This window comes from Argiope bruennichi, chromosome 6 (assembly GCF_947563725.1).
Source record: "Argiope bruennichi chromosome 6, qqArgBrue1.1, whole genome shotgun sequence".
Lineage (NCBI taxonomy): Eukaryota > Metazoa > Arthropoda > Arachnida > Araneae > Araneidae > Argiope > Argiope bruennichi.
In genome coordinates this window covers 124,756,505-124,766,627 of record NC_079156.1, presented here as the reverse complement: position 1 = coordinate 124,766,627, position 10,123 = coordinate 124,756,505, and the positions used below count along the sequence as shown (strand labels likewise).

The window sequence follows — 10,123 nt, the reverse complement described above, 5'->3', positions numbered from 1 at the left end:
ATTGTACGACAGAATCGAAACTCAGCTAAGATCTTTGCAGATGCTGGGTGTAACAAGTGATAAGTATGCGTCCCTTTGGTCGAGTCATGTTTGCCTATTGATCTTTTACGAATTTGGGAACGACATTTGTCTTCGATAACATTTAAATCAGATGTGAAATTTAACAAGTTAGAAACATTCATGAAATTCCTTGGAAATGAAATTGAGGGTGAAGAGAAGATTAACTTAGCCAAAAGTGGGTTTGGGCTAGAACATAAGAACTATAAAAATCAAGCAATTAAGTCTTCTTTTAATCGTAATAAAAATATTATCACGCGCATGGAACTCTATAGCTCAGTACAAAGCAATACAGCCTCGAAGAATTCTCAATGTATATTCTGTGATAAGAATCATTTTAGTGCTGATTGTAGATATGCTCAAAGTTTACCAGGTGATCAAAGGAAAGATATTTTAAGGAAAAAAGGTGGTTGCTTTAGGTGTTTGAAAATTAATCATATTTCTAGCTCTTGTAAATCCAGAATCAAATGTTTGAATTGTGGAAGATTACATCATTACCTTTTATGCAATAATAATCAAACCCAGTCTCCCAAGGAAATAACAAAATCTAAGCCTGTTAATGATATTCCCGTAGAAGATCAGACGCTGGCAAATGTTTCGTCTTCACCTCATGTTTTGTTGCAGACTCTTGTAGTTCACTTAAGAGGAGAAAAGGGTAAAGTGAAGATTAGAGCAATAATCGACTCAACTTCTCAAAGATCGTACATTTTAAAAAGTACGGCGCAGAGATTGAATTACCAACCCCACCGAAGAGAAAGCCTGCGACATTCCTTGTTTGGTGGAGCGAGTACAGAGGTCTGTCATCACGACGTTTATAGAGCATTCCTCACTGACTTCGATCTGACTTACAACTGTAACTTTGAAGTCCTCGGCCAAGAAACAATCTGTGCAACAATCCCACCCGTTGCGTATGGTATGTGGATGAAAGAACTTCCAGAAAACAATATCCATTTGAGTGATCAACACCATGGAACCATAGAATTATTGATTGGTGCAGATGTTGCCGGAAAGCTTCTGACCGGAGGTTATAAGCTCTTACCTTCTGGTTTAGTTGCAATCGAAACAAAATTAGGATGGACGGTCATGGGTCGTACAAGAAGAGAAAAGAGAGATGGAAACACAGATCTGATTGTTACTTCAATGCTTGCAGGAGGAATTTCTGAAACAGATTTATGGAATCTTAATATCATAGGAATCAAAGATCTAGCTGAAAAACAATCAAAGACGGAGAGGGAAGAAGCTTCCATGCAGTATTTCTTGAAAACACTGAAGAGACTTCCTGATGGCCGGTATGAAGTGTCTCTTCCCTGGTTGGAAGGGATGCAGCCACCTGCCAATAATAGAATGATTGCGGAAAGAAGACTCAAGGGAACAATTAAGATTCTTCAAGCAAAGAACTTGCTAGAGAGCTATGAAGATGTCTTCCATGAATGGCTGAAAGAAGAAATAATAGAACCTTTGGATATTACAAGATTAGATGATCTTCTTTGCACGTACTTACCACATCGGGCCCTGATCAAAGAGAATTCAACAACAAAGATTCGACCGGTCTTTGATGCTTCAGCCAAACAGAAGAATGAATTATCTTTGAACAGCTGTCTTGAAAAAGGACCTAATTTAGTGGAACTGATTCCGAGCATTTTGAATAGATTCCGACTTGGAGCGTTTGGCATAATCGCTGATATCAAGAAAGCATTCCCCCAGATAAGTATTAGCGACAAGGACAGAGAATATCTAAGATTTTTATGGTTTGAAAACGGAGATCCTGATAAATTGAAGATTTATCGCCATAAACGTGTGGTATTTGGAATAAACGCAAGTCCTTTCCTCCTTGGCGCGACTATTTAGTACCATCTAGATCATGTTCCTGAACATCTTCAAGGGGTAGCGAAAAAACTGAAGACTTCTATGTATGTTGACAATTGTGTCACAAGTTTAGATTCCATAGAAGAAGTAGAAGCCTTTATTGAACACTCATCATTATTATGCTAAATTTGATTTGAGAGAATAAGGACAAATCTACCTTCCACCGAACTGGCGAAAATTCCCTTGCGCATGAAGAAAACATCTCAGTGTTGGGACATGAATGGAACCCAGAAGATGACACATTAAGATGTGCATATTAAAAAGATGTTTTTGAGGTAATTCCATTAACTAAAAGATCAATATTTTCATCAGCAAATCAACTGTTTGACCCTCTTGGAATATTGAGTCCTGTGACTGTAAGATTTAAAATTTTGATGCAAGACTGTTGGACAGCTAAATTGTCTTGGGATGCTGAACTGTCTGATGAACTTGCCAAAAAGTTTTTGAAACTGAAAAGAGATTTAATTTGTGTTGATAATTTAACGATCCCTAGAAGACTGGTAATAAATCTTAAAGAAAGAAACAATCTATCATTCCACGTTTTCTGTGACGCCTCTCAATTAGCTTATGCAACCTGCATATATTTGAGAAGCGAAAATGAAGAGGGGGTTTCCTGTCAACTCGTACAGTCACGATCCCGAGTAGCTCCATTGAAACCTGTAACAGTTTCCAGATTGGAATTGCTCGCGTGTACTATAGGAATACGCCTCATGACAACAATCAAACGAGATTTACACATGGAAGATGTAACTACATTTTATTGGACGGATTCAATGAATGCTTTACATTGGAGTAGAAATGAAGAAGATTGGGGAATTTTTGTCATGAACCGTGTTAGAGAAATAAGAAACTATAGTTCAAAAGGTGAGTGGAATCATATTCCTGGAACATTCAATCCAGCCGACTTACCTTCAAGAGGATGTTCTGCGGTCACTCTTTTAAGTCAACACTGGCATGATGGCCCATCTTGGCTGAAGCAAGATGAGAAACATTGGCCAGTTAGTGAAGCTGTGGTCGATAAAGAAATCATAAATTCGGAAAAGAAAAAGACTATAGTTACTTTGGCAGTTACAAAGAATGAAGAATTCGATTACTTAGCCAATATTTCATCTTTCGAGAAGATCGTGAGAATTACAGCCTGAATACTTAGATTTGTCAGAAATTGTAAAAAGGTGACGTTGCACACCTCACAAAATTTGGAAATTGAAGAACTGTCAGAAGCTGAAACCATAATTTGGAAAATTATACAAAAGACCTCATTTAAAACAGTCAGTGAAGAAAGACTTCGAAACCTTCGTCCGTTCGTTGATCCAAAAGGTCTCATTAGAATCAAGATACAACTTTAAATGAGGAAGGATTTTGAAAATTTCAAATATCCTATCCTTCTACCCCCTGATCATATTGTAGTTCATAAAATGATTATGCATAGACACAAAACTCTATCTCATTGTGGAATTCAGACTTTAATGTCAAGTTTGAGAGAACATTATTGGCAGCTTAGAAGTTATGCGAAAAAATCACGAAACAGCTGTCTCTTTTCCATAGGAGATATAGTCTTATTAGAAATCACGGCTAAAAGAATCAGTTGGCCTCTTGGAAAAGTGGTGGAATTAATCAAAAGAAAAGACGTAATAGTGCGTCTTGTCAAAGTTCGCACTAAGCAAGGAGACTTACTTCGACCTATACAGCGCCTCTATCCTCTTGAAGTAAGTTCTCCCATCGACAGATAACTTCGCAAGCGAATTGAAGATCCCGTCATTTGTGACGAAGGGAAGGGCCATAATCCGAGTGATTCATCTTCACCAGTGCCGGTCTCTCAGGAAATACCAGCACCAGTGCCCGTCTTTCAGGAAGCAACATTGCCTGTGCCTGTCTTTCCGGAAGAACTATTACCCACTTCTCAACCTCGGCGAATCAACCGCTATGGTCGAACTCTACGTGCTCCTCATCGTTTGGATCTCTAGAACATTTCTTTGAGAATTGAGTTCCATTGTGGTGAAACTCAAGGTGGGGAGTATGTCACGAAAAGCACTTTCACTTCTTCTGAGACAACTCAACTCCTGGAATTCCTGAAAAGAAATTACAAAACTTTTTTTTTCTTCGGTGAACTTTGCGATGTGTGATGTTACAGCTCCATCGCATATGTTTATACTAAAAATCCTGTATATAATTCTGTAAATAATTTCAACTAATTAAATGTCTTAGTATTTTTTAGATTGGCTCTCTTCAGTGTTGATGACTGATTGGTTTAATTTAATAGCAACTCGTATTAATGTCGATTCGTACGTTCGATGTGACTTCATTTCAGCGCGAAAAGAGCGATCGCAGGCGAGGTGAGTAATCCATGTTTATTTTCATTGCTCATCAATTTACGATTGCTGCCGCGGATAACAAAAATCGCGGATAATCCGAAAAAAGCTAAAAACGGATATAGCAAAAGAGAAAACAGTCATTCCAACTTCGAAAAATCGTTTTATGTGCAATGAAATGTAAAATTAACAGCAGGAAATGTTTAACTAACGCTTAATATTTTAGTATATCACTCAAAACTAACCTAAAATGCATTTTGTTAATGAAAACAGAAAAGTGCTTTGTACTTACGAGAGGCGTCAAGGATACACAGAAAAATTAATGCATATGTACTGTTTTAATACTGTAATGTATTATCTAATTACAAAAGCATAACTGTAAAACTACACCTTTTTGAAGAAATCAGTCATTTGTGTTTGCTTCTTGCTTTGGAAGCATTTTTTCTTTGCTTGAAAGAAAAAAAAAACTTAGTGCGGCAGGCGCGGATAATCGGGAGTCTACTGTATTTGTCTAGATAATAAATTATTTTCTCTTTCAATTCCAATTGCATGCAATGGAAAAACGCGCTTATATATCAAAGTAATTTGAAGTATTCGGTGTCTTACGGAACCTCAACCATTCGCTGTATAAATTGAACGATCGCAGCGCCTCCTGTGGGAAGAGCTGGCTACACACCAAAATTGCCAACGCTGTTTCAAAGTTGTTCAGATTAGACTTGCAATAATAATAATATTTTTTCTTACTGCAGGGGATTCATTCCCTGTCGCTTGTCTCCATATCATGAGAAAATGGCAGACCTCAACCACAAAGAAGTTATTGCACTATGTGCTTACAGAAATCAACCATATAAAAGAAAAGATTATGTAATATAAATTAATGAAAGTGAATATACACAGCGCCATCTACTCGTCAGATGCTGTAATTTATAACACTTACTGTTGTCAGGGCCCGACTTAGCCTAATTGGGGCAGGGGCAAAAACTTCTTTGGGTCCCCCCTCTGCTTCATTACTTTAGTAATGAAGAACCGTGCATAAAAGTGCATAGAACTTGTCTCTGGTATTTTTCGTTAATTAATTCAAAATGCTATTTAAACTAAAAAAACTCTTAGTTTTAACTCGAAGTACTACATTTAACCATTGAATTTAAAATGCAATCTACCAATATGCTAAGGAAAGATTTATATTAGAATGCCTTCTACAACTATCTTAAGCATCTGTCTATAAGAGAAAATCCTAAATCTCATAAACTAAATATTAGTACATTTTTAAATGAAAAATATACAATTCTCAACAATTATTTTCATACGCAGGAGTATTTAATTTATGCAATATAATACAATATATTATGCAATATAATATAATACAAATTATTAATTTTTTTTTTTTAAATTATTTATTGTATCTTGCATTTATTGTATTTTTGTATCGCATTTTGTGATATGTAAAAATACAGGTTTTTGATTGGTCAAATTTGTTCAGTGTAATTGCGAAAATTTAGCTGAATTCTGCCCTAGAAAGCCGTGGATTTACGAAATATAGATTTTTTTATGTTCATACGATAGATTAATGAAGAAGTTAACATAAAACTTACGGATTTTACACTGTACTGATATTTTGTTTAAAAAAAAAGTTCATTAAAGAAGGAAACGTAAAATAAACTTTCTATTCGATTTGGGGCCCCCTCTAATGTGGGGACGTGGGGCAACTGCCCCATTTGCCTCTGTCTTAGTCAGGCTCTGACTGTTACTGATGAGACGAACTTGGACAGGTGGACATGCAGTCGATATCCTTTGCGGGAAATAAAGAAATAATAATCAATGCTCAAACATAATGCATATCGAGAAACAGAGGTTTCATTCAGGAGTTATTGTACAGCACGAAATCAACGCCGCCATGTTATTCGTATTAAAACTGGCTGTTTGCGGTTGAGATGAAAAACTTAACAGTAACATTATATATTTTGTATATTGTTTAGCATTTTAATATTATCTATTTTATAATTATTTATCATTCTTTATTTGATTTATTTTATTTTATTTCATTGATTTTTTTAATGCACTCTTTTGATTGTTTTATTCAGAACCAACAGCATTGATGAGAACACCGAAAAATATAAAACAATCATTAAGAAAGAGGAAATCAAAATATTCTATTTGTGAAGATTCTGGACTAGTATTGTTCATTATACTTTCAGATGAGAGCAAATATGTTTAAAAAGAATTTAATTTTTATTCATAAATGTTTTGAAGTAATGAATACTTCGAATAAATAAATTTTAGAATATGTCTTTCGCATGCTTTCTAGAAAACTACCCGTTTTCTTAAGTATTCAAACTATAACTTGAAGAGCATCTTAAATTCTTAAAAACTAAAATAATACTCCAAGTATTTTAGAATTCCTTCTGCTTGTTTATTCTTTCAACTTAACAGCATATATTACATACATTGCCAGATTCCACAATGTTTACAATTGATCATCAGCTATTATACAAAAAATAAACGAAATAATATTAATAAAATATGTTTATCAAAGAAAAAATCGCTTGCTTTTACTTTTTAATAATATTTGAATTAAATAAAAAATACTATCAGTTATAAAACGTCTGAGAACAAATCGTCTGATAAATGTTTATTAACAGATTTAGATTATGACATTTACCGAACAATGTCTTTTATTTTTGCATAAGGAATGGATAATTTTCGTTTTTGACGTGGATTAGTTATGATATTTATTTTTTGCTAGTTAGTACAGATAAAATATTTAAAAATGTTCATCATATGAGTGCGAATTTCTAGCTTTGATATTCTGAATGATTTCATTTAAGTATTTACATTCGAAATTTTTTATTCTGATAGTCTGTTGCAGAAATAAAAGAAATACCATCATACGTATATATCGTTATTTCTACATGTTGAAACTGGTTGTTTGCCGTAAAAGGTTTATTTAATTTTCACCAATTTTTAAGTTGAATTTATACTTGTTTTATAAGTGCATTTATAATTCTTTATTACACATATTTTTTCTGAAATTAAGTTTTTAGAATAATTTACCAGTGTGTCTGAGAGGTAAGAATCACAATTAGTCAATTAATTCCAACTTACTATTAAAGTACTATTTAAAATAACTAAAGTACTATTATTATTACTGTCACTATTAACCCTCTAAGGGTTCCACACGTATTTCGACGTAGCCCCATAGATGTCTTTAAAGTGCACTGCACGGATTTTAACGTAGGGTAACGAACGATGCAAATTCGTTTTGCACTGAAAATCACGTAGGGGTGTTACTGCACCGCAGATGGTGTCGACGTATTTTAACGTATTTCTTTCCCCCTACCAGTTTCGACATCTTGATGAATTGGAGGGGAGACAACACAATGAAGTTTTACGGCCATTTAAGGAAGTCACAGGATCTGAGAGCCCGAAGATTCCTTTAGGCATAGGGCATTGTGATGGTGCCGGCGTTATGGAGGAATGAGGGGTGAAAAAGGAAAGGGCTCGCCCAAGAAAAGAGGAACAGGAATTTTTCCCCAATTGTGTCTCCCATAATGGCTCTATGTGGACTTAAATTTAAATTGCATTTTGTTTCAACAGTATATTCAGTTGATACGTCTATGGCGGAATTACTTCCAAAACCTTTTGGTATTCTACTTGCCCCAGTCATTCGACCAAATCTGTCAATTTATATTTCATAATAAAACCATTGGCCATTAGATATATCATCAATGATCGTCTGCTCTATATAATTTTTCAATTTCGAAAAAAGAAAAAAACGCCTTTTTTTAATGTATTTTCATTTTGAAATAAATAAATTCTTTCTTTCCACTATTTGGCTGCATGATTCATCAACAATTCAATCAAGTTTATTAATTTTTTCTACCGCTTGGAGATATATTTGATAAATTATAAAAATAAAGTATCAAGCGTTGTGGATGGGTACAATTTGTTTCAAACATTTTTTTTTTTTTTTTTTTTTTGTAACCATGTTTCTCTGCGCGCTGGGGAACGTGAATACAGAATTTCTGCGAAACATGCGAATAACTTTGTATAATAAATTTTACGAAAATCAGTTCTGTGATACTTGAAGTTTATAAATATTTTACTGAAGCAGATATGTATTATAATGCTTAAAACTAGTTAAATGAATATTATAATTCGGTATAACTATACTGCATAATATTTTAATTATTCTAATAATTTATATATTAAAAATTTTCTGTTCTTTATATAATATATATTATAAAGTGACAAAAGAAAGCGACAGGAATTTGAGGTTGAGTTTTGAGGTTGAAATGGATTTCTCTTCATGATTCCTCTATGAGCTTATACTGCGGCCATGAATTTATACTTTTGTTCCTTTTGCTTGGCTCCTTTTTAGTATTGGTTTCTATATATGTATTTCCTCTTAAAAAAATTAAAATTACTGAATTTGTGTATTTTAGTAATGCGTTTATTATTCTTGTTGTCACGTGAAGTATTTCCTTTTAAAATATTTTCATTCTATTACTTTTTTTAATGGATTTTGCTGTTGAATTCTGTTCATCATTGTCCTTATTGTGAGGATATAGAAACAACGCAAGAATAAGCAACACATTGAAAATATTTAAAAAGTATATCAACTTTTTTTATTGAAATGGCTGTTATTTAATTATATAAAGTTTTTATAAAGTAAAATGCGTTTTCCTGTATTAAATCCAACATCCTACACAACTGTGAAAAAGATTTCAATTTTTGGTTAGTTCTTTTGGAAGTTATCAAGAAGTACAGTAAGTAAAATGTTCTGTTGAGTAAAATGTTGAGTTGAGTAAAATGTTCGATCTGTAGAAAAACGGCGGCCCAAACTCATAGCGACACGGGTGGCATTTGAATCCGTATAGTGTGAGACGAGCCTTAGGGCCACACAGATGGTTAATCGCGAGATGGTCTTTCTGATTTAAAGGGGGGGGGATCCATAAATCAATGGAATAGCTTACAAATTAGAAAGTAACTGCTTTATAAAGGCTTTTTTTTATCAAGATTTAATTTGATAAGTTTGTGAAATTAAGTCAGTAGATGTAATCGTTTAAACACTATTATTAATTTTCGACAAAAAATATGATTAAAAACTAAAATCAACTTTTGATAATAATATGACGTGATGTTCTAAGACTGGGCATATTTTGTAAGTATCAAATTTCGAGAATCTGTGAATTATTCTTTTCAATAACGAAATACAAAGAGTGATTATTTAGTTATGGTAAAAGATAGCTTCATACTTAATGAACTAAGGTATGCGATTAATATATTCCTTCTAATATTGAATGTGTTTATTTACTAAATGCGATCTTCAGATTTATTTTGAATTGCTCTGAATAATCATATCATAAATCACCATAGCACTCATGACATAAATCATCATAAAACAGATTTCAAAACAAACATCATAATATTGATTTATTTAGAGGAAATAACATGAGATGTAAATGTTATTTATGATTTCCAGGTATGTTAATTGTTGTAATATAATTTAGAATACGGTTTATTAAGTTATAATCAAAATAAGAAGTGTTTACGTCCTACGCGTAACTACTAAACCTTTTTTTACTAATTAAAAAAAAAGAAAGAAAAGAAAAAAACTTTATTTTTGTGTATTTCAAAACCGATTCAAGGTTAATGTCAATGATTCTGGATACAACAAGGCTACTTTCATAAATGAAAGTAATTGCTTACACCGGTAATTACTTCTAAATTAGGAACCAGTTACCTCTTACGCTGGTTTTCGAGAGTTTTCACACTATGCTGTCAAATATTTGTAAAATTTATACATCCCAATTTCACTGAAATACGAATATCACTATTTCTTCACTAAATCCATTTACTTATATAGTTTGATATTTTTACAATGTCTATGG

The 10,123-nt window shown here is 33.3% G+C and overlaps 2 protein-coding genes across 2 annotated transcripts; both read left to right on the top strand.

The window, feature by feature from the left end:
* The first annotated feature begins 318 nt into the window (after window positions 1-318).
* On the top strand, window positions 319-1,905 carry LOC129971971 (uncharacterized). The gene has a single exon (XM_056085950.1). It carries the CDS (start codon window positions 319-321, stop codon window positions 1,903-1,905), a length of 1,587 nt encoding a protein of 528 aa, XP_055941925.1.
* Window positions 1,906-2,297: 392 nt separating this feature from the next.
* Window positions 2,298-3,887, top strand: LOC129971970 (uncharacterized). The gene is made up of 2 exons (XM_056085949.1): window positions 2,298-3,047; window positions 3,663-3,887. The coding sequence occupies exons 1-2, from the start codon at window positions 2,298-2,300 to the stop codon at window positions 3,885-3,887; spliced, it is 975 nt and encodes a 324-aa protein (XP_055941924.1).
* The last annotated feature ends 6,236 nt before the right edge of the window (window positions 3,888-10,123 follow it).